The 25205-nt window shown below is 40.9% G+C and overlaps 1 protein-coding gene across 1 annotated transcript; it reads right to left on the bottom strand.

Annotated features, from left to right (window-relative positions):
- Nucleotides 1-7423: 7423 nt before the first annotated feature.
- LOC147135692 (lysosome membrane protein 2-like) lies at nt 7424-24346 on the bottom strand. The gene is made up of 12 exons (XM_086053886.1): nt 23988-24346; nt 17981-18138; nt 16117-16264; nt 15843-16034; nt 15163-15254; nt 14687-14806; nt 11797-11975; nt 9954-10072; nt 9411-9484; nt 9277-9328; nt 8675-8827; nt 7424-7596 (listed from the first exon to the last, which is right to left on the bottom strand). The coding sequence occupies exons 1-12, from the start codon at nt 24108-24110 to the stop codon at nt 7486-7488; spliced, it is 1521 nt and encodes a 506-aa protein (XP_085910012.1). The 5' UTR covers nt 24111-24346; the 3' UTR covers nt 7424-7485.
- Nucleotides 24347-25205: the final 859 nt, after the last annotated feature.

The raw sequence follows: 25205 nt of genomic DNA on the forward strand, positions 1-25205 counted from the left end.
AATAAAGTAGCAATAAAAACAAAATAGGAATAAATGAATTGTCATTGTCTCAATCAAGAACAACAAAAAGGTCCATCAAAGAAAATAGTCTCGGCATTTTTGTTTGACATGTAATACAAGGAGTTTTTTGAAAAGCATGAGATCATTCTTCCAACTGTTGATGTGAGGCTTCGCTTTGAGGAATTTACACCTATGAATAAAATGTTTCGCAAGAGAAAGCAAATTATTCACCAAAAAGTCCAAGTCCTCCTTTAACTGAACCCCCACTTTAATAGACATCCAATTTAAAGGGAGCAACACAATTTCTTTGGATGCCAACCAGCAAGTTTGCATTCAAAGAAAATATGTTCCACTGTTTCCACGTCATTTTCACAAAATCCGCATTGTCCCAATTAAATCTTATACATAAGAAATGCTTCGATGGGTAAGTGTCATTCAAATTTTTAAAAGAGACTTCTTTAGCTTTGTGAGGAATTGGATAAGCTAAATAACGTTTTCTAATTATTTTAGCTTCATCAGGACTGAAATCACATAGAACATTTTTTTTAAACAAGAATGGCAAGTATCTTTTATTTAAAACACTCCTAATAAATAGATTACATAAAGTGTTACTGTTAATGTTGAATCCTTCCACACAGAGTGAACTAATTTCTGGAGCATTAGAATGCACCACGCATTGTTGAGTCATTGTTTTAAAGGTTGTCTGGTCTGGCTTTGATTATTTAAAGAATTCTCTAAGTGAGCACTGAAATTTATATTTAGCACAGAAGTCTTTGTGATTTAAAAAAATAGCTTCACTAACTAGGCAGGTAGGTGAGCAACAAGAATATAGGTGGCCAACCAAAACGCCTGAATGAAAATGCTCCGGCGTACTTCAAATATACAAATTAAAATGAACAAAGTATTAATGTGATTTTGTAAGACTAAATAATTCAATAAAAAGTAAACACATACATATTATTATCATTTATTTAACTATTTTACCCAGTCCAACTCTGAACCCTGTTGCTCTTTTAATGAGTTAGCTCGGTGATGCTAGTTAATGAACTTAATTTGTGCAAATTGGGCTAATTTCTATTATGAAAGTGGATGGAGCTGCAAGGAAAAGAAAGATAACTCAGTTAGTAAATCGATCATTTGAATGAAATGCGGACACTGCCCTCAAATTTACTTCCCTTTGGACAACTTACCACCTTAAAAAACAACTTTAGCTGAAAAAATGGCTATACATAAGTAACGATGGAACATGAATTACAATGATAGTATAACAAAATAATAACCCATATTATTTTCTATTAACAATATACTTCTTCAAAAACTGAAAAAAAAACAGTATTTTGGATTTCCACTTTCATCACTACATAAATTAAATAAAGAAAAAATGCACCCCCCCCCCCCTGCCGGCAGTTCACTAAAACCAAATAACCTCAAGTGGGTTTCCCTGAACACGGGGCAAGAGTTTCCGAGTGGTTGATTTATTTTGAAGGAGAACACAGAAGTATGGACCTGTGTGGGGCCCTTGACAGCCTCCATGCAGGTTCCTTTCACCCTCCCTCCTTCCATGCTCCTCAGTCAAATAAAGACATCCTTGTTAGTGCCTTCAAGACACTGTTGGAAAAGCAGGAAACACTACTGCCTTTCATGATGTCAATGACTGACTGCAAAGGTCCACATAAAGATCCACCTTCATCTGAACTGACGTGTACAATTTGGTCCTGGGCCCGATATTGTTGCCTTGGCGGAGATCTGTGTTCGACTGAGTTCCACACTGGTTATTGATGTGACGTTTGTAAATATTGGAGGAGCGAACAATAATGTTGGCATTGTAATGTAATGTACGGTGTTTTCCTCAAATGGTAGCCTCTTCTGTAATAGACACCCAGCCCCAATTAACAGCCATTGGAATAAATAAACATCCCGCCCCAAAAGATGCCTATTTTTCCCTCAATCAATACAAAAACAAGTGCCATGACCATGCAGCAGCGGTTACCTTTACTATGAGGTGTTGCAATATACTGTAGGATAAACGCCTCACCCTAATAAACCCCTCATTTATTTCAGGAAGGAAATAACAGTGAGTGAAAGGACTATACACTTTTACTGTGACATATGCCAATACTTTAGCACAGCATTTCCACGACAACCGATCATGAGCCAGTGACGTCACTGCACTTGGTTCCAGTGGTGCCTGGCCCCACCAGATGACGCTGTTGAGCACTATGCAGGCTCAAAATAAAAGTGAATAGAATCGGTCTTCTTTAAAGATAATCATTTATAAAACATTTTATCAAGACTAATAATATGCAATAAATAACAATTTTGTTACTTAGGCAGTTTCATTACAAACATTTATGCAGAATACAAAGGCTTTACCAAAGCCGCGTTCAATAATATAACTAATTCTCTAAACAGGAGTGAAATAGGGCCGGCCCATGAGCGCTTGTTGAAATGATGAGCCACTCAAATCACAGTGCGCATGTCTCAAACTGCTCTCAATAGACTGCCATGGGACCACATTAACTAGGCCCATCATCCAATCAAAATATCGGAATGATATACGTGACGTGACGTCAAGACGCAATCACAAGCTCAGTTTTGGCGGATGGCAATATACAGCAGCGAGCTAGCTTGGTTTTCGTCGGGAGCAAAAAGACAATAATAGCAAACCAACAATATGAATGAGATAGATTCGTTGATAAAGGGTAAATTTAGCACTTTGCCACTTGAGCAAAAACGATCAATTAAACGTTAAGTGTGATGCGGCTACAGTGAAGAAAGAAGAAGAAACGGAGGGAAAAACACTACAGCGATTATGAAGGAAGCTTGTGATAACCGTGTTGGCTCAAGAGTGATCACTTAATAGCAGCACGTGTAGCTTGTGGACAGGCAGCACACTTTTCACTAAATTCAGCAAATCAAGCTCGAAACTGCAGCTGTAGTCCCTGTGCAGTCACTCAGAGTTGCGTACTGGCAACACTCTCTGCTGTAGTTGTTTTATAACAACTTACAGGATGCCTTATCCGAAACTGTCACTGCTAAAAATGATCACAGCACCAATGACCACGGCTGAGTCTGAGAGAAACTTTTCAACTATGAACAGGATCAAGGCATTTACAAGAAACACAATGCGGCAGCAGAGATTAAATGCAATGTCTATGTTGTCCATTGAAAATGAATCCATTCATGAATTATTGGACTTTGACAGCCGGTTATTGACAATTAGTTTGCCCTGATGAAAGATCGACACGCATCCTTTATATTCAAGAAATGAAGAACACTGGTAAGTAGCATTTTTATTTTGAACCACTCAAGGGTTTTATTCCTAGCCTTATTTTGTAAGGCTGTGAATAAAAATGGATTGTGGTTTTGAATTAGAATGTATTGTGTAGGTTTTGCTGCTTGCGAATGTAAATTGGCCACAAAGTGACAAAATGGCCGCGCCCCCTGAGATGGATAAAAACGGGTGGATTCCGCAATATTAATTCAGAATGCCGTGTTTAGACTAGTGGGGGCGTATGTACATATTATTGTAAAGAACATTTTTACAACAAATCCACTGAAAATTGGGGGCACTAAGATTGAATAGTCCATTGCATGAAAAGGGCACCCTTTGTGGGTGGTTGTTGAATGATCGTGAAGAATTAAGTATTTTTTATGTTTTTTTTAAAGATCATGGATTAAGTCTAAAATAGTAATAATTGCTTCAATTCAAATATCTCGTTATGAATACGTTTTTATGAGACGTTAGGGGCTTAATGGTCAGTCAGCCCCTGGCTCTGGCTGCGGTTCAATCAACCCAGGTTAAGACCTAGAAAAAAACGAGCTAAGAAAGGTACTGTTGGTATTCCAAGGAAGGGACATACTACCACCTGCTGAACAATAGTAAACATTGCAGTATGAATCTTTAACTTGTTTTATTTTGTGTACACAGTCCAAAGAAGTCAACATTTCACAAAACAAAAAACAAGAAAACGCAACAACCACTGGTTAGAAGCATACATACATGGTAATAACGATAATATCATAAAGTACATTCCGTAATCAAACAGCGTGGTGCACATTTTGTGCTTTCCTTTTTGTTTTTTGAAAATCATAAAAACAAACGCACACATAATAAAAGTGGCGATGTGATTCATGTGATGATTGTGAACTTGGACTACAGGATGCACTCTCCATGAATCGTCACTATTACAATAACCCAACTCTAAATGAGGAATTAATTTTTTTATCACAAAAAAAAAATTAAAATTAAATTGGAAACAGCAAATAAACATTACAGTCTTTCAAATATTACCACAAATATAAGGGATGAGCACTGAACTTCCACTGTCAAAAAACAAAATTCTATTCATTTTTAGTAACTTAACTTCATTTTTTACCTGTAAATATTCTCAACTACCATTTCAATACTGGTGTGGTATTTAGCATAAAAATGCTGTCCACAGCAGTTGTGCCATTTTGTGGATGAAGCTCATCTTCCCGTAATATCACTTGACCTTTCTTCTACAAAAATATGACTTTATTCTTCCATGTAATGACAATTGTCAAATAAAATGTTATTCTTATATATTTTATGTTTTCTAGGTATGTTACTTTTTTCCCTGAACAAATTAGGACATCATTCTTGTGAAATTATGAAATGAATTGCACAATATTTGTCATTGTTCATTCTTTAGACGCCAAAACGAGTTCAGTGAATCTTAGTGTACACCATTTCGCCTCCATCATTTCAAAACATAATTAATCGACATTACGCTCCACACAATCAACGGAATTCTGAAAGGACCGTTATACCAACCCCTAATTAATAATAATAACAAAATATAATAATAATAATAATAATGATGATAATAGCAGAAATGGGCTCAGCAGTGTTCAAAAATCAAATTTCTGAGCAGAAATTCTCTAAACAATGTTAAAAGCCTTGAGAGACAACTCAAGTAAAACTATACACTTGATGCATGATTGTGTTTGGTTGCAAGAAGAGAGCATTAAAATGAGTATTTACAGGCAACACAATTCCACAAATGATGACGCCTTTACGGTTGTGGCTCCACTGCAGCATTGTACAATAAAAAAATTTTTTTTTTTTTTAAAAAACAAAAAAAATCTATACCATTAGAAGTGTTTGGCCTGGAGATTGACGCACCTTTTCAAAAATAACACTGAGTGGTAACGTTACAGTATTAGTACCATGTGTTAAAATAAAGAAGAAGAAAAAAAAAAGTACTGCATGCAGCATCAGTCTTGACGACGAAGCGCAGAAGACCCAGTATTTATCTGCATTTGACTTTTTCACAGAACTGTCTGGCTAAAGCTGAATCTTATGTCACACTTAGTTTGTAGTATCTTTGGGCTTGCCATGTCACCTGTGTAAGTAAAATGTTTCCACATCTCATGCTGTGCCTTGTTTCTTAATGAGCTGCGGACAAAGCTTGTGGCTATTTTTCACTCCAAACATACTATAGTCTGGGGAAAGTCGCTTTTTGGCAGGCAACCCCCCCCCCCCCCCCCACTACTACCATCGCATGTGTAAATGTAAATGTGTATTATAAAACTAAGCTATTGCTGTTCCATTTGGCAAGATCTTTCACCCCAGTATTATTTTGTTGCTTTCAAAAAAATTTAAAAAATCTGATACTTTTCAGGCAATACCAATCAGATGACGATTACGTAATCGTCCCCAATTTCCAATGCAGTGATCGAATCGGGACAACTCTACTCGTACTGTTGATCATTCGTTAGGTGTCATCTTGGTCTCGTGTCAAAGTGTGAACAGCATGATGATGAAGACCGATTAAATACCAATTGTAATTGAACCAGGAAATGTATTAGTCCATGGATCAAACAGCTGTTGTGAATTTTGCCATTATATATATATATATATATATATATATATATATATATATATATATATATATATATATATATATATATTCAGCAAGTTGCACCAAAATGACTAAAACATTGAACAGATAGATGCGCATTGAAAGGTCAAATTAATGTCATCTATTGCATTTCAGGATCATCCTGAACATTTCAAATGGAAAACCCACTTTTTGTGAGTAAAATATGTGCCTTGACTCAATAAATGTTGGGAATCACTGATTTAGATGACGTGTGCTATGACATCAAATAATTATGAGGCGTTGAATTTGAGAGAAGTGAATGTCAGGGTTCAACTTTGCGCCCCTGTCCCAACTTTGCGGAATAAAATCAATGGCAGTCATTGTCCCACCTCTGGTGCTGTTTATACACAACAGCAACATGCAAAAAGATGGAAAAAAGTATGCATTTTAGAAGCAGTGTGTAAAAGAGGCTTTATACACAGGCTCTGTTACATTTTTTTGATAAGACTACAGAAGGTGGAAAAATGCCATTTCCACTTTGTCCTCCATTCTGGGTCAGTGCCGTTTATACAGAACAGTGATAAAGGAAAATGCCAGCGTTTACAGGTATGGTGTAAAAGGGGGCTTTGATAAAAGTCTTGACCCATTCGAGCAGAGCACAACTTCTTCATTTGGACACTTCTACATGAACATTTACAACAAGAAAAAAAAATGAGAAGGACTTTCTTATTTTACAAAATGTACAGTGTTTTGTTTTTTTTTTGTTTTGTTTGTTTTTAATGTCTGAGGCTTATTCCAGAGAGGACGTTAAGCATCTCCAAATACTCATCATACCAAAAAAAAAAAAAAAAGAAAAAAGCTTTTTAGGCACAAAAACAATGGTTTGTAACATTTTGTTTGCAAAGTGTGCGGTTTAATACTGAATTGGTGTTCATTTTCCCTCCCTGTCTAGACTCTTCGAAAAGAAAATAGTCTAAAGTTGAAATATTGATCCCAACCCCATTTCAGTCATGTTTTAGATTGCACCTCTAAATGTTTTCATCTGTGATTGGCAGCCTCGTTAAGAAGGAAGTCAACCCAAACATGTTTTTTCAAGAATATGTTCTATGCAACCCACTAATTGAAACAAGGCATTCTGATAAATATTGTGTTTGTGGAATAAGAGTTAAATCGCCCGTTTTTAGCTAGCTCAGGGGGCGGCCGTTTTGTCACTTCTGTCGACTGAAAATGACATCACAACTACCCACTGCTCAGGTAACGACCAATCACGGCTCAGCTTTAGAAAACAGGCGAGCTGTGATTGGCCGTTCCCTGAGTAGTTGTGATGTCATTTTCAGTCGACAGAAGTGACAAAATGGCCGCCCCCTGAGATGGCTAAAAAGGGGGTGGATTTTGCTGCTTAACTCATATTCCACAAACACAACATTAATCAGAATGCCGTGTTTCAACTAGTGGGCCTGCATAGAACATATTCTTGAAAAAAAAATGATTTGGGTTGATTTTTCCTAAGTCAGCAAATAAGGAAATGTATTTTCTCTGACAAATTCAGTACAACGGGTGTGTGGATGGATGTGTTATTAGCAGTGTTTTTTTTTTTTTTTTTTTTTTTGCTTAAAAACATTGAAGGCAACTGTTCTCAAGCTTGCGCGTCCACCTTGGGCGTCAGCCCGATGTACGTTCCATTTTGAGGGTCTTCTTTTTCCTTTTCGCTCACCGGAGAGTAAGACGTGTTCTCGTCAGCGCTGGCCTGCAAGAAAGGGTTCTTTTTTTAATAAGGACTGCAACGTATTTCACACGCGGACACGAAACATCCCATTGTAACGGCGGTCTCCAAGTGCCCTCTTCACAGCGGTGATCTGTGGTCGACCTGGCCGACTACACCCATGCGCGCAATTAAGCCTCGTTTCCACCGACGGTATCTACCCGGCTCTACTCGACACGCTTTTTGGGACCTACTCCTTTGTGTGCCCCAAAAAAGTACCCCGGTTATAAAACGTGACGCAAATATTTCGACGTCGACTGAAAATGACATCGCAACTGCTCACAAAGACCAATCACGGCTCAGATTCAGAAAACGGGTCAACCAGGATTGGTCGTTGTGAGCAGTTGCGATGTCATTTTCAGTCGACGCAAGACAAAATGGCCACACCCAGAGATGGCTAAAAACGACTGCATTTTGCTGCTTCACTTATATTCCACAAACACAAAATTAATCAGAATGCCCTGTTTCAACTAGTGGGCTTGGATTGAACCTATTCTTGAAAAAAAAGTATTTGCGTTGACTTCCATTTTAAGTAGCAAAATCACCTCTTTTTAGCCGTCTCAGGGCTCGGCCATTTTATCACTTCTGTCGACTTAAAATGACATCTCAGTTGCTCAGGTAACGACCAATCATGGCTCAGTTTCAGAAAACAGGTCAGCCGTGTTTGGTCGTTACCTGAGCAGTTGTGATGTCATTTTCAGTCGACAGAAGTGACAAAATGGCCGCCCCCTGAGATGGCTAAAAACGGGTGATTTAACACTTATTCCACAAACGCAATATTTACCCTAATGCCTTGTTTCAACTAGTGGGCTTACATCGAACATCCTGTAGTCTTGAAAAAAAATGTTTGGGTTGATTTCGTCTTTACACTCCACTATTAGCTCATTACAGTGTCCACCTTTCTTTAGACTTACAAAAACATAGTGCATTGCGCAAGTAAAGATAAAGCGTGGATTGGTTCTGCCAGAGGCACAGCACATGCATGGTAAAGTCAATGAAAACACATGAGGATGGAAGCCGTTCAACGAAAAGCAAGCGCAAACGGAGGGGCGGCTCCTCGCACCTTTTGCTTGCGCTCGCGCATCAGCAGGACGATCAGGACCATCAGCATGATGCCGCCCAGAGCCACGAAAATGAGCGGGAAGTTGGACACCACCTTGACGATCATCAGCAGCTTGTGAACTCTCGCCGCCGACGCCTCGTCCATGACCACGCTCTGTCGAGACAATCGCAAACGTCCGTCAATTCAAAATTCCAACAGACAAGTGTGGCCTAAACAAATCGGATTACAACAATCATGCAAACAAATCGGTGGCTTTTTTTCGATTCAACTTTTTTCCTTCACGGATCTATGAAAACACGTGGACTGCACTTAAATGCATTCTACTACATTGTGATGTCCATTTTAATTTTATTTCTTGTTCTACCTTATAGCAGAAGTCAACCCAAACATTGTTTCCAAGAATATTCTATGCAAGCCCACTAGTTGAAACAAGGCATTCTGATAAATATTGCGTTTGTGGAATAACAGTTAATCCACCCGTTTTTAGCCATCTCAGGGGGCGGCCATTTTGTCACTTCTGTCGACTGAAAATGACATCACAACTGCTCAGGGCAGGTTTGGGTTGATTTCTACTTTTAAGTTCTTACTGACAGTTTTCTCACCTCATTGAGGAACACGACGGGGAAGATGGTGTCGTTTAGAGCTCTAGTTTTCCTGATAGGGATTGGAAAGACAGTCTTGTGATATTACATAGGTAAAAAACACACCCAAATGCACGCATACTGTCGATACTTACGGGAATCCGGAAATCCTATTCATTATGATGTTGATCTGTGCCCTCTTGTTTGCACGTACAATTATGCCAGTGGTCTGTAAATGGAAAATACGATGTCAGCTTCCCATCCATCCATTCTTTTAGAGCGAGAAAGTAATGAAACGGCTAAACAGAGCATAATTCAGGCCTGCGCTGTTACCTTTGGGCCACTAGATGGCGCAGCAATGCAAGTGCACCGTGTCACAGCCAGGACGATAAAGACCACTGACCACAGACATTTTATGCAACTAACTAAAAGTAACTATAACTTAAAGACTTTTCATTCATGAGCTTTCGGGATTTAATTTAAATTTAAATTCATTTCACTTGTATGGTTGTACAGAAGAAAGAAGGTTGAACAGTCATTTGTGAAATGAGATCACATTACTGCACAATACTTGGTGTCCTTATTTTTTAAATCTTCCACTCCAAGCATACGCCACTTATTAAAAAAAAAAAAACGAATACGTGTAAGTTGAGGCACTCGTGAGTCAAGTCACCAGACTAATTTTAGTCTTGTCCTACCGGGTTTAGGTCGAGGTAGGTTTGGTGATGAGTTCTCTCTGGGGACATTCCTTCGATAGCTGCCACATATTTGGAATCTGCGAGGTAGAAATGAGGAAAAGAGGCCACGACTGGAGCACCTGGAGAAACAAGAAGGGAAATAACTCCATTTATTTTTGAAAGAAGTTGCTTTCCATCAAATGACAAGAGTTTATTTTGAACAGATTTGCTCGGAAAACGTAAATGTAGCTGTGCGGCCGCCCCAGGAGAACGTCAGATCGTTCCTTTGTCTTTGCCGTTTGACGGACGTTTGTTTGACTTTTCTACACCCCGCGTCTGCTTTGTCGCGGTTCTCAGAAAATCCTGTGGTATGGCAGAACCGTACCAGGTCGAAGATTTTATCGGAGCGCAGTCCCAGGACAATGAGCCACTTGGAGTCATAAAAGACACAATAGGCTGATAAGTTGATTTTCATGCTGATGTGGAACTAATTAGCGATAGCCACCTGTAATCTCGCAACTTCCGCTCAGTTCCTTCCACTTATTGTCAACAAGAGACATTGCGACCCAATGATACGCTCCACCCGGCCTGTTTCAAGCAGGAAACACAACACCGAGTGGAGTAAACCTGGCTGGGCTCCACTGCTGACTTTGCGCCATCGCACAACAACAAGCGGCAAATGTCCGCCGGCGGCGTGGCTAAGTGCTCGTGAAGTGGGGCAGGGGTGAGAATTTTCCTGCTCCGGTGTTTGGCAACAGTCCTCGGACAACCGCCAAGGTCACTCTAGCATGCGCAAACACATATTCTTACTGGTGGACTCAAGTGACACCTGACCTTAAAATCGACTCCAATTACAATGCGATGCGATTCCCTCCGATTATAATTTGATACGTCTCACTACAATTTATGATTCGATCTGATTCATTCTTATTATGATTTGGTGCAACGCGATACGATTCCCGGCAAGTATAAGAGATCTGTTTCACTCCAGTTACGAGGCGATACAATTAGCTCCGATCAAGCCACGATAACGACGTGATACGATTTATTCCAATGAAGACGCGATTTGCTCCAATTACGATGTGACTCACTCCCGATATGTGATGTTTAACTCCCAATCAAGAGGCAATATGAATCAATGTAATTACCATGCAATACGATTCCTACGCAATCCAGTTCACTCTAGTTACGATGCGATCACAATTCACTCCGATTACAATGCCTTGCGCCCCACTCCAATTGCGATATAATTTCCTCCAATTACATCACAATACGATTCATTTGCAATTAAAATATAACTTGAATACGATTCAATTCCATTACAAATTGGTACGAGGCACTCCAATTACGATGTGATTCGATTGCGATGTGATTCACCCCAATAACGTATGATTCGATATGATTCATTCCAATGACCAGGCAATACAATTTGCTACAATTATGTTGCCAATCACTCCATTGATATGATGATCCAATTCACTCCTATTGAAATGCAAAATGACTCACTCTAATGACGATGTGATACGATTCGATCCAGTTTACCTGGAAACACAATTGTCTCCAATCTCGATATAATTCCCCCCTTCAGTCCTAACGTCAATACAATCCGATGCAATCAGATTCACTCCCATTCCGGTGTGATCCCGATGCAATACAATTCACTTCAATTAGAGTAAGAGTCGCACCAATTACAATGTGACACTCTGATTTTTTTTGTCCCGATTGCTTCCTCAATGGATAAATCCAGACTGTATCCAAGCTCATTGTCCTCCTTCGGGACATGTGGGCGTCATTTCCGGCCTGACGTGCTCTGTTTACGCAACAGACCACGAGACGATCATAAACAGAGATAACGGTCGTTTACCTCTCCGACAAGGACTGACTTTGAGGAGGCCCGTTCCCAGGCACTCGCGCGGGGTGACGCAGAAACCCTCGTTGGCCGGGTTCTCCTCTTTGCTGGCCAGGACGGAACGTGGCGGCGTGAAGCGGTATGCCGGGATGCCTCTCACCTCTACGTCCTTCTCAAACTCCATGTAGATGGACCTGTGCGGCCAAAAAGTCAATGGAGCGAGGTTCCTCTTGACTTGTAAATTTGTCACGATGCGGGCGTTTCACTTTGATACCATTGCGACAGCTGTTTTCGGGATCATATTTTTTTACGGGAATCGGTCGTTACCGGGGACCTTATAAGGCCCATCCTTTCTTTGAACAGCGTCAACGGATTTGATTACTTCCTCTATAGCTTCGTTAACCATTGCAGTAGTTTATTGTTTTTTTTTTAACAGTCACCTCAGTGAAAGTTTAAAGTCTGATTATTAGCATTCTGAATTACTGCTTGGCAGGTCCACTTTTGCAGCTGCTCTGTTCAAGCGAGAACTTGAAATGATTCAAAGACGGAAAAAAACTGTGTGTTATTATGGTGACCTCTGAGGGACTTGCAGTATGTTGAACAGTTCCCAGGGAATCCTGATGGTTCTCAGTCAGAACAAAAGAGTCCATACAGTGTTTGCCAGTTTGCAACAATACTGTAACGGCCTTTCCCTTGACCTCTGCGAGACACACCAGGGGAAATAAAAAAAAGCCTTGCGGCGTATTTGCGAGAAGAGAATTTTGGAAAATGATACTTTGCGAATACATTTTCTGGAAGTTTAAAAGACAAGAGCAGTGAGCAGAGTGGAACACCATCTCTTTTGTGACGCTGGTTGACGTCCGAGCGATGAGAGAAGAACAGAAGAAATTACTGTGTAGAGTGAATTCATGCAAAGATAATTATGTATTATTTTGTTTTTATATTTGTTTTTAATAAATAGAGGCACCACCGTATCAGTGGCGGAGCTAGACTTTTATCCTTGGGGATAAAAAATCTACAAACCCAAAATATTCTTCAGAAAATGTTGATGAGCATTCATTATACGCCCTTGATGGCGAATGGAGGGAAATGCAGAAAATAATTCCTGAAAAAAAATCGGAAAATACCCCAAAATCAATTATCTGGCCTGGCAGATATTAGTCATATTTCGGGGGGGGGGGGGGGGGGGGGACCAATGAACCCAAACCACCTCTGCCAGTATTGTAACAAAAATTGTGATGTATTTTTCAGTTGATTCTATGGGGATAATTGATTTGATACAAGTGAAAATGTTGTTCGATATTCCTTTATTATCTTTCAGTAGGTTTAACGTTTGACTGGGGCGAGGTTCTGCTTTATATGGAGTAAATGGCCGCAGTGGGAAGAGTGATTTATGTCCAGCATAACCAAAAGACAAGCCAGCTATCGGACCACTCGCACCTGTCTGCACTTCATCAGCATCTTGAGGCTTTTGTGGCTCAGCCGTCAGTACGAAGGCCAAAAGGTTCCAAATGGGAATTGCCGTCCCTTTCTTTTTTTTTTTTTTCAAAAAAGGATTTTTCCAGATGTCAATTCAAATACATGTTTTTAAAACGTAATCGGTAGCCAAACTTTGTTCGTGTGAAACAAATCCGTGCCGGACTTAACGGGACATTTCCTCTCATGTAATGGTCAAAAAGTACAGGAAACGGAGGAGCCTTTAGTTCCCATAACACGGCTCGCCTGCGTGCAGCCACAATGAGTTTAGTAAGTGGGTGAAAGTGTTTTGAAAACATGTGGGACGGGGGGGGTTGACGGCACGCGCCCAGACTGGGCCAAAGGTAAAACGTCAACAGATTCTTTCCGCATACGACAAAAAGATTTTTGGGGTGAAGGTTACCGCCTAAATTAAGAGTTGCGTATCATCGGTGAGCGCAACGGCACAACTTCCTCAGTCAAGCTTGTTGCAACTGAGATGTTATTTACATTTTATGGAAAAATGCCATAGAGTCAATAATATCCCCCACATATTCTGCCCTTAACTGATAAGCTCGACTAAATGCATCATTTTGTGGTTTTCTTAATAAGATGGTACCAAAGCCCTGTCTAAATATGAATTGGCCTCATGGAAGTACAGTTGAACCTTGGGCCACAAATGATCTGGTTAATCCTTTTTTTTTTTTTTTTTTTTTTTTTTCAAAAATTCTCAGAAAAAAAACCCAATATATATGCACTATTTGCGATTTGCGAACTTGGTTTCAGGAGTGGAATAGATTCATTGCATTTCCATATATATAAGTGAAAAACATTAACTGGATTTATGGACATTTGCGGTTGCAAATCTAAAGTCGTGAGCCAAGTTTCAACTGTATATTGAAGTGATGTATCTCGACTGCGAAACAAGCTTTAAATGTCAGGTAGGAGCAAAGTTTAGCTAGAGTTGTTAGTGGAGTCTTCGACATATAAAAATTCCTCTGCCGATGTTTTGTTTTTTGTTTTTTTTCCCCGAAAATATGCCATTTATTATCAAGGGCAATGTTATAAAATGAATTTGAAATGATATCAAACTTTTTCTGGATCATAGTTTTTGGTATACAGCTTAAGCTATTTATGTAGGCAATTGTAACCTTTTTTTTTTTTTTTTTTGTGGTATCTCATAAATATTGTAGTTTCCAAAAGAGTATGAGTCAGACATATTCCAGGAAGAAATCACTCCTAGAGCACAGTAAAAGTTATTTTTCTGGGTTTGTTTGTCACGCTTGATCCCATGTTGATTTCTAACCTCCATCCAGGGCCAAGGTTTTTTTTTTATTTTTTTCACTTTTTTTGTGTGGGTGAGCAGACAAATAATGACCACTCTGCTGAGTAAAGAAGAACAAAACCAAATTCTCTCAATTTAACACAGGCGACGGGGGCGATGAAATACCTGCAAAGGTCCGGGGTAAAAATATAAATGCGCTCGTCCTTTTTCAGTAGAGGATGAAAGGCACTTCCGTCGGACCCGTTGATGCTGTTGCTTTGGTTGGAGTTCCAGAATGTCAGCTGCCTGCAAAACATTTCCGAGAGACGTCCGTTTCCGTTAACGGTTTCGTACGAGATTTCCTATCGTATCATGTCGGTGGCGCAAAATTGGAGGGAAGTGTTTGATGATACAGATCTGAAAGGAGAACAAGACATTTGCAGCTGATAATGAGGCGTTAAGTAGACACCAAGAAGCCATTACGCTACCAGGGTGCTCTGTCCTCAGAGTTGAGGGCAAACATCCAGACACACAAAAAAAAAAACCCCCCCAAAAAAAACAAGACAGAGTTTGTGTCTATTTTTGAGCAGAAAGAAGTTGACTGAAGTAATATTCGAGAGCGAATCTTCTGGCCCAAGAAAAATAAGGGAGGAATGTGTTACCTTTGACCTTTCCATGTTTCCACTTTGCCGTAATCCAAGTAATTCTGCTCCCCAGTGTGAAAGACGAATTCCCCGTCGTTGGTTCCATTTTTCTGGGGGCCGGGGGGGGGGGGGGGGGGGGAACAAATTCACACGTACTGTAATTCCTCAAATTACGTATACAAATTACGTATACTCAAGACAAAAATCGCCCTCCTCAAGTGGATCAAAAAGTGGGAGAATTTGAGTTCAAAACAAATATTTAACTCATTTACTGCCAGACATTTTCATACCCTCTTTTACCCTACCGTTTGAAAAAAAAATGAAAAAAAAATATAAATTCCTGGGATTAAATGGCTGGACAAGTACATTCGTCAATGGCAGTGAATGAGTTAATATTCAAAATCGTTTCAAAGGGTTTTTACCGAATACTTACCGTGATGCCCTCGCATGTGGGCAAGGAGAGCTACGTCATTGATGCACTTGTTTATTTACACTGGAAGAACGGTCATTAAAATGTGGATTATCACCTATTGTGGGAGGGTTTGGAATAGTGCTGAACGATTTAGAGAAATACGATGATATTAGCTAACAGTCATTTCCCACAATATTGCGATGGCGATTATTTATTATTGCATATTCTTGAAAAAAATATATGTGTGGGTTGCTATCCCCTTTAAGTCAAGTAAATATTTGCCTACCTTGTACATAAGACCAAAAGTGGTCTCGACAGTTGGATCGCTTGGAGCCACGCGAGCCAGCAGGGGGTCCTCGTAGCCCCACAGCAGTTCGTCCACGGTGCGAGTGGTGAACAGGCCGCTCCCGATGGAGTTCATCCAGATGGACACCATTGAGGCTTTCCAGAAGCTCCCTTTCACCTTGTTCATCACCGCCTACACAAGGAAGGAGGCGGACCTGAGCCGAGAAGACGCGGTGGCCAATGACCTGTTGTTGTTGTCGTTGATGTTCCCTTACCCAAGCGGGTATATTAACAGTGGTGATGATATCCAACGTAGGGTCGCCCACAGACTTGTCCCTCAGGAACACGAAGCTTTTGGTGTTGTACGCCGACACCATTTTGCCGTCGTTCACCATGCTCACGTTGTCCTTGTACCTGTACTCCCTTTGCGTGACACAAAAAAAATAAATAAATAAAAAAGATATTTCAACTTTTGGCACGCATTAAAAAGCCCAAAATCGATAAAAGTGATCGCTTGTTACTCAAAAAACTCGGCGCACTTGTTTCAGCAACTAATTCAGCTTTTTGGTCATTTTTATTGACTGGATGACACAATTCAGTCGTGACGGGATACTACAGTGTTTCAGCTTTTGCCTGCAGCTACTAGCCGCTTTGGCTCTAGACAGGTTGCCGACGCAATATCGGGAATTATGAATTACAAATGGGAGCTGCAATGTGAATTGATATTTATTTATTTAAGGCAGCAAAGAGGAACGAACCTACGGTTGCACAATTGACTCAGCATAGAAGTATTACAAAACAAAGTTAAAATGCTCAATCGATTACAAAAAATGAGAAGCAGAAACTGACCATCCCCTGTCAGTTACTTCAGCTTTGAGCAATCAACAGCCAATTTAACACTTTTCTGTGTGTGGTCCATTGATAAGCACAATAATCCATACATTGTGCTTTAAGAATTCTATCGCCTATTGGGAATCGATTGTTTGTTGACTTGACCTCGACTCCTTAAAACAAGTTGACCTCTTGACTTGGTCTCTAGACTGTACCTATCTCGGTCTCAGGGTGGTCTTGGTGTCAACTTCTCCAAGTCTTCGTTTTGACTTGATCTCAACCTGTTCATCTCGATCTAAAAATTTCTGGAAAAACTTGGCCTTGTCTTGGTCTCAACTCCTCAAGTCTTGGTCTCAACTTTCTGTCAACTCATCAAAGTCTTGGTCTTGACTCGGTCTCATCCTATCTGTCTTGACTTTGTTTAACCCTTTGCAATTCCACCTGGCAGTTTTACCTGAACGAAAGGTGCACCAAAGTAAATTCGATGCTGTACTTGAACCATTTGGAGTATCGGCATCGTTTTGGTCTCTTCTTGAACACTTTGAATTTTTCTCCTCAACTGTCAGAATCTTTTTAAGTGCTACTGGCACTGAATTATGGAAGTTTGAATACATAAAAGAAGGCTGTGGGTCGGCCTTCTTTTATGTATTCAAACTTCCATTCAAAGTGTTATCTTCAAAAAGAGACCAAAACTATGCAAATACTACAAATTTACTTCGGTGCACCTTTCGTTCAGGTAAAACTGCCAGGTGGAATTCCAAAGGGCTACATTAATCAAAGAGTTGGTCTCTAGTCACAGACTCCGTCTTGACTTGGTTTTAACTCCTCAAAGCCTTGGTCTTGACCGTCTTATATGCCACAGTCTCGGTCTTGACTCGTGCTCAGCTCTGCAAAGACTTGGTCTGGACTTGGTCTCATCTCTTCAACATCTTGTTCTGGACTTGGTTACGACTCGTAAAAGTCTTTGACTTGACTGGATCCCAACTCCTGAAGGTTTTGTGTCTTGTCTCTGTCTCGTATGCTCTTATTTTGGTCTTGACTCAGCTTCAACTTCAGAAAGACTTGGTCTTCACCCCCTGAAGTCAAAATGTCCATTTCTAGGTTGCTCCTCATACTACACTGACAACCACGCTTGATAAGAGTATGGTAGGACTGGATTTACATATATGACTTAAGTAACACAATAATGTTTTTTTGGGGGGGGTTGGGGGGGTCGTCCAAGTTGCACAATTAAGATATAGCCACTGTTAGGTTAGTCCAACTTTTTGGTTCCATAAGAAAATGCAGATTTTAAGTCTTGGCCCCCACCTGTACGTGTAGGGCCCAACCTGGTTGACGACCGCCTTGGCCCCGGCGAGGAACTCATCCGCGTTGGTGACGTTGAAGAAGAAGTACTCCATGTAGACGGGAGGAGGGGGCCTCTTCCATGACTCAAACACGCGGCTACCCTCCACCAAAACAATCTCCTGTTAAGACACCTTAAGTTAGCTGACAAACGCAGTAATAACTTCAGAGTGCTAAGTCTGTAGAAGTTACAGAAGCGTTGCTGTTGAACAGAAATGATGTGAGATATCAATGAGGGTACTGGTCAATTTTATACATTTGAATTATAATGCTAAAATCAGAATTGCTACCCAGTTGTACCTTGATTTACAGGTGCCTGAAATTAAAGTCACTAGTGAAGGCACTGCTGCATTTTGACTTTGGAAGAGCTTCGCAATAGTTTAAATCAATTGATAAAGGGTGAAGTTTTAGAAGGACGAAAAAGTGGCGTAGTAGTAATAAAACAACAAAATATGATTAGGCATCACAGTGCTGATTGAAATTGCAAGTGACAACATTTCAAGTTAAGAAGAAGTGGCCTCACGTTTTAGTCTGGATGGTGTGTTCCTAACAAAAACAGCCCAGAGAACAAAAACATCTTAGGGGGGCCACGGAGGGGTGCCTCTGTCTGACAAGAGCATTGGCCATGCACATGAATGGTATTAGGGGAGACCCCTCCATAGTTCCATTGTCAGCCGGTTGCCATTGACGACAGGCACTCGGGGAGAGTCACTGACAGATCATGTGATTCATAAGGCTGGACTCCTAATGGTTGCGCGGGACTGCAACCTTAATGATCCGGGCCGCATTCCTCAGGCCTGAGCTCCACCGGCAGCAGCAGCGCCAAAGCTCAACTCTCCCGTAGTTTTCAAATGCCACAAAATGCTTTGCGCTCGTGGACTACGATCCCGATGATTCACCGCAGGGATCTTTTGAGGAACTGGAAAACACTGGGAAGGCGGGAAGGAAGCGAAGATGGGTTGGGGGGGGGAGGATCAGTTTGTCTTCCAACAACACGAGGTGGAAATCTCAGTTTGGCCTAATTGTGTCAGTTTTGTTCAAAGTAGAGCCTGGGCGTAAATTAACCCCAAATAGGAGAGTGCGCCAAAGTGTCCCCAGCGCTCTGGGAACCCTTCTTCTCTGGCGTCTGTTCTACTCATCCGTAGACAGACGTTGACAAAGTGGTCAAGGACAATAAAGCTGTCACCTTGGATTGAGGAGGGCAGAGCGTGCTCTTTTCGGACGCTTGTCCTTTCATGCTTTTTTTTTTGTCCACCGGACTATTCAACATGGCCGCCCTCCCAGCATGCGACATGAAATACTGCATGGAAAACAGGAACAGAGAAGCCCTCTCATCTACGCCACTCCCCGATTGAAAACACATGTAGCAGGTGAATAAGCAAATAGGCGCGCTGCTACCACTTTGATGTCGAGACGGGAGAAAAACACAGGCATGAATAACGCACAGCCAGAGGATATTCTTGAAATCTTCTGAGAAACAATTGAACATAAAGACTGTTTAACGTTGAAACTATTGGGGGGGGGTTTTCTGCAGAGGGTTCCATAGACGAGTGTTTCCCAGGCTTTAATTAGCCGAGGCACCGATTTTACGTTCGAAAAATGTCGCAGCACAACACAAACAAAAATGGCACAAAAAGCACTGAAATCACGTTGATCTCATCTCAATTTACTCACAAGTTGACGGAACTTGGCTTCTACGCCGTAACGTCTTGAATTTGTCTTGACTCCTCAAAGACTTGAGTCAGTTTATGTGGTCTCGACTACCAGAGGTGGGCATTTTACTCAATTTCGCTGATCCGTCATCCGTCAGCGGCCAGGGTACCCGCCCGTCATTCGTCAGTCCGTCATTTTTCGTGACGAACTGAATTGGAATCGTCAGTTACTGTACGTCCGTCAGAAGTCCGTTGCTCCGTCGGTCGGTCCCCCCCCAAAAAACGTCCGCCAGACTGACGGACCGTTCGTGACTATAATGGATGAAAACCCACTTCCGTCATATGTCAGTCCATCATTTTTCAAAGGCGTCTCGTCATTCGGATGGACGGGTCCGTCAGTCTGACGGAATGCCCACCTCTGTCGACGACAACGTAACTCGCAAGTCTACCGTTAGCTTTACATGACGTCTCGCCTCTGTAAAATGTCCAATCTCCTATCAAGGATCAAGCCCTTACCCAACGCTGGCTGTGGCAAAAGAGGCTTAGGACTCAAGGAAGTATTCCTGGAATGAGAGCCCCCTGAAATAAATTGTGCTACTACCAAGCAAGCCAACTTGTCGTTGGTACGTTAAACGTCAAGCGTGTTTTACTCGAGTTTCAAAGGGAACTTTTGTCATTTACATTGTGCCACCTGCCTGCTTCCTCAACGAAGCAATGCGTCACCGGAGCATCGTGGCTAGTGTCAGATTTCACTGCCTCCGCATATAGCAAATGTGTGAGAATTGAAGAGCGTAATGTCAAAATATATCAGCTCTTACGTCAGAACCCACTGGTGGTGGGCCTTCTGGGCCAGCAAGGCCTTCTCTGCTGGCCTAAATACAATCAGATGCACTGATCTATATTTACAATCTAAATTGTATGTATTCATGTAATCCCAACAGTCCATTAGCTTCATTTTGCGGCTGTTCTCTTGACTGTACTGCTTTTTTTTTTTTTTTGTCCATTAAGATTTGAGCCTCTATGTTCTGCCATGTTAATATAATCTACCCAGGGCCATCAGAATTAGTAGTGCCGGCCTAGGTACCAAAAACTATAGTACCAATCGTATTGTTTCTTTGACCAATTAGATTTCTAAATTCGTCCTCACAAGGCCAGCCATCTTACCCTCTGTCCAAAGCATTTCCTGTCCGCTAATTGCTTGGTCAGAGCAAAACTTGTCATAGGCAACACTGATAATCAGAATCTCTAGTCAACATGGTTTTATGTATTTATTTATTGAAATCATGTTGTCGGATTAATATTCTGAGCTGCTCCAGGAGATGTATGTGGCAAAATGAAGACTGACAGCTTCTAAAATTGCGATTGTGATAGTAGTGGTAACAAAAGGCAGATTAAGTCGGGTAAATCCCAAGAAGGCCCAGGTACCAAATTCACCGCCCGCCACTGGAACCCAAAGCTTCCTGACACTTAAGACGGATCTCTGTACCAGGAGCAATATAAAGAGCAGTGTCCACATTCTTGACCAGTTTCGCCAATCCTGATACTGAGTGAAATCTAGTGGTTCACCTTAAAAGCAACCCACACTCATGTCCAAGTAGCAACCCACTGCCCTATTTTCCACCCTTATCACCCCCGTGACGGGAAGGGAAAAAAAGAGATTGGAATCGGTGCCTTGCCAAGGAATTTCTTTCAACTATAAAGACATAACGATATGAGTGTTTGCTTTAATGTGTCAATCAAATGACAGTCAACAAGCAACAAGCCTTTTTAATGGGACGTTAAAAGAACCATTTAGGGCAAAAATGTCAGTGGACAGAGTTGCCTGTTTTACCCTATTTCCTGAGGGAAGTAAAATGTGACTTTCACATGCACTTTTTGTCCAACTGCTTTCCCACAACTTAATGTCAATGCACAAGAAAGGTTACAGATACTGGTGACTGCAACGATCATTTAGACTGAACTTAGCCTAATTATTTGTTTGAAAGGCAAATTTAGCCACTTGTTCTCTCTACTTTAAGAATTCTGCTAATTGTGTAGAATCGATTGTTTATCGTTGACTTGGCCTGTGTTCTTCTGGGGTTTGAGTCTTGACTTGGTCTCATGTTGTCTCAGGCTTGACTTGGTCTTGAATCCTCAAAATCTTGGTCTTGACTTGGTCTCGCATTCTTGACTTTGTCTCAACCCTTCAAAGTCCAGCAGGTCTTGACTTGGATTCAACTCTTCAAAGACTTGCTCTTGAGCTGCCTCAAATTCAATGGGAATGACCATCACTCTTTCAAAGTTGTTAGTATTGAAGGGCCTTAGTTTACAATAGAGTTCCATTCCAACTGTGACCGGAATTTGTATGCAAGTCTGTAGCCTTTCCGAAACTTACAAATAACAAGGTCAAAACAGCCAATATTTGTACGAGAAAGGTTTCTCTGCCATAAAAATCGAACAAAATAAAAGTAGGTATAGTGATAACTGAGCATGCCCTCTATGTTACATTGAAGCTTCAAATGTTGGGACCATCATTAACGGACGCGAATTGAGCTGACGAAAACAAAGTTACAGCAAATGAGCGCTTGGCATTGCCTTTCAAACAAAGTGCATAAAGGGGAATTGCGTAACACTGCAAAAAAATATGTTCTTTTCAGTTTGCACTAAGCAGCTGACTGTGGATCCTTTGATATCATGTGTTAAAAATACCAACCAATTCCACAAACAAGTCATGGTGGCCTGGCCCCGAAATTATTCCTGGACACGGAATTTCTCTCAACCACTTCTGGACGTAATGATAAGGCACAAGGCACTGAGAATACCAATCATCACTTTTTTTTTTTTTTTTTTTTGTACTCTCACTTCGTGCTTCAAACTTCCATTATTTGTTAACAGTTGCAAAATGAGTCAAAGCGATAACTGCTCGGTTTGTATTTTTGGTGAAATTTCTGGGAAGTCATTCGCGTGTGCACTTTGACGTCAATTTTAGTCGACAGTAGGGGGCGTCGCTAACATAAAATGTCAGAAATATCTGAAAACCGGTGCGTTACTCTTAATTCTTATACCGCAAACACAGTTATTAATCAGAATACCATAGAGACTCGTGGGGGCACATAGAATATAAGTCAAAAAAAATTACTGACTTCCGCTTCAGGTAGAATTTTTTTTACTTGTCTATACTTTAAGTTGCTGTTAATTTTTTCTGGCAACTTTATCTGACGTCACTTTTTGTAACTCAAGTGTATGAGGTTTCTCATCACATATACTGTATTTCATTTATTTAGCGATCCGCTGGTGAATTAAAAAAAATCCATCCATCCATTACAGTATCTATACCGCTTTTCCTCACAAGGGTCGCAGGCGTGCTGGAGACTATCCCAGCTGTCATCGGGCAGTAGGCGGGGGACACCCTAAACTGGTTGCCAGCCAATCGCAGGAATTTCACAAATTTGCGACTGAATTGCAGATATCTCTAACACCAGTTTGAGATGATTTCTGCAAGGTCATTAAGATGAGTCACAGTTCCAGTTACAGATATCTACCGCATCATTTCACCTTGTTAAAACTTATTCGAAGCTATCTAAGAAGCCACATGTCGCTATCTTGAGTTGAGGTGAATTGAAAAATATCTTGAACTGGAATTATGACTAGTGAAAATTACGTTGACATGTGTAATGAATAACTCACTCATGCACATGAATGGTAAAAGGTACATCCTTTGCCTTAGTCGCAAAATTACGTTGAATTCTCTCTCTCTTTCTCTTATGCAAAACCACTTAACACTCATTTTTTGGAATACTTTTATATTTACTGTCTGTACATATGTAACTATTGCACATTTTTCTATGTTTTTGTATTTGTTTCTATTTTGCTTCTTTTTTTTTTTTTTAACTCTGCTGTCTGCAGCTAATAAGAGCTGTTCTCCCATTTCTGAGTTTGAATAAAAATAAGCACCAAAGTATTTATAATATTAGAAAATGTTGATACTTAAGTACAACAAATGTCATATGCTTTAAGCATTTTACTGAAATAATCGTCTCCGAGGTGGCTAGTCATTTTCCGTAAAGCTGCTTGTTTGTATGTTATTTTTAAGTATTTTATACTTTTTTTTTTTTTTTTAAGTGCATGGACCTGATTAATACTCTGTGCAAGTGGCCCCACTGGCACACAATCCCCGCCATTGTCAACCGTCAACTGTCATCCGCTTTGCACACAGCGGAAGCGCAGCGTTCGTGTCGTACAGCAATGCAATGCAACGCGTGCACAAAAAAAAAAAAAAAAAGACTCAAAACAAACAAAAAAGAAAGAGAGGAACAAAAGTGGACGCTTGTTTTTGTTACCTTCTTGAGGCGGTTGTGCATCAGCTTGCGGAAAGCCTGCGAGGCGATCAGGCCGATGCCCACAATGAGCAGGGTGGCGCTGATGACGCCCACCGCGTAGATGGCGCACGACCTCCGCGTCATGCTCGCAGGTGACGACGTCCCCCCCCAAAAAAAGAGAATAATAAATAAAGTTATATATGTTGTTCAAGTTTCTCCTTCAAGAAAAGTAGCCCGAAAAAAAAAAAAAGTTTCTGGAAGTTTTTGCAACTCTTCCTAACTAGCTACGCGTGCAGTTAATGGATCGCCGAGGAGGAGATTTGACACGGTAAATAGACGAGGGAGCGCGACCTTAAAAGTGGGTTCACTAAAAGTGAGGCCCCGCTTATTTGTATGGCGGGCAGGGTCTGGTAAGGCGAGCGCTCATTGGCTACACGTGAACGCGCGAGAGTCGTGCGCACGTTTGAGGTTTCCAACCCACGCTTGCTTCTCTCCCCCCCCCCCCCCCTCCCCGCTGCGACCCTGCGCCCTCCCCCCCAACCCAAACAAGGATAAGAGGGGCTTGTGTTGATCCCCCACCACAAGGAAACATTACACACAACACTAGAATACGCCATTGTCATTGCGATACACTTGAGAATACAAGTTTGTGCAATTGTAATACATTCAAGTGATGCAAGACTTAGCGGAGACAGTTGATTATGGTGCTTGGCCTCATTTTGGGCGTGGTAAGATGTTGCTTCTGGCTGTGAGAAGCAGACCCTGGATTGGTCGCCGGTCTGTCTTGGTACATGCTGACAAACGCGCTCACATTCATACCTTTGGAGAATTTAGAGCAGGGGTGGACAAACTTGAGCTTAAGGGCCAAAGTAAAAAAATAAATAAAAAAAGGGATGGATGGTTGAGGTCGTTTGTAGATATGGTTAAAAAAAATTGCGTTGTTTTTCATAATGTAATAATTTCAACCAATTATTGAATACAATTTCAATGATTAATTTTAATATAATAATTAATTCTCATTTTAATTTAATGTTATTAAATTACAGTTAGTTATTTATTAAATAAACCAAAAAATGCAGAATTGTTCATTTTCCTAATATTTGTGTGCAATATATGTAACATTTCTTCATTTTTTTTTTTTTCTATGCCGCTTAACCACCTCATTATGGTGTCCTAAAGAAGGGCTGGGCAACTTAAATGCTGCAGGGGGCCACCATTTCTCCTAAGTGCTACACACTT

This window comes from Filicampus tigris, chromosome 15, assembly GCF_054856515.1.
Source record: "Filicampus tigris isolate MCC_2025a chromosome 15, RoL_Ftig_1.0, whole genome shotgun sequence".
Classification (NCBI taxonomy): Eukaryota; Metazoa; Chordata; class Actinopteri; order Syngnathiformes; family Syngnathidae; genus Filicampus; species Filicampus tigris.

What these genes read in the sequence shown, in the direction of transcription:
- LOC147135692 (XM_086053886.1), bottom strand. Translation starts at nt 24,110, where the DNA reads ATGACGCGGAGGTCGTGCGCCATCTACGCGGTGGGCGTCATCAGCGCC. An exon ending in CCTACCTCGACCTAAACCCG is followed by an intron (nt 9,485 to 9,953) that starts GTAGGACAAGAC and finishes TTCCATTTACAG; the next exon opens with ACCACTGGCATAATTGTACG. An exon ending in CCGTCGTGTTCCTCAATGAG is followed by an intron (nt 8,828 to 9,276) that starts GTGAGAAAACTG and finishes TTGTCTCGACAG; the next exon opens with AGCGTGGTCATGGACGAGGC.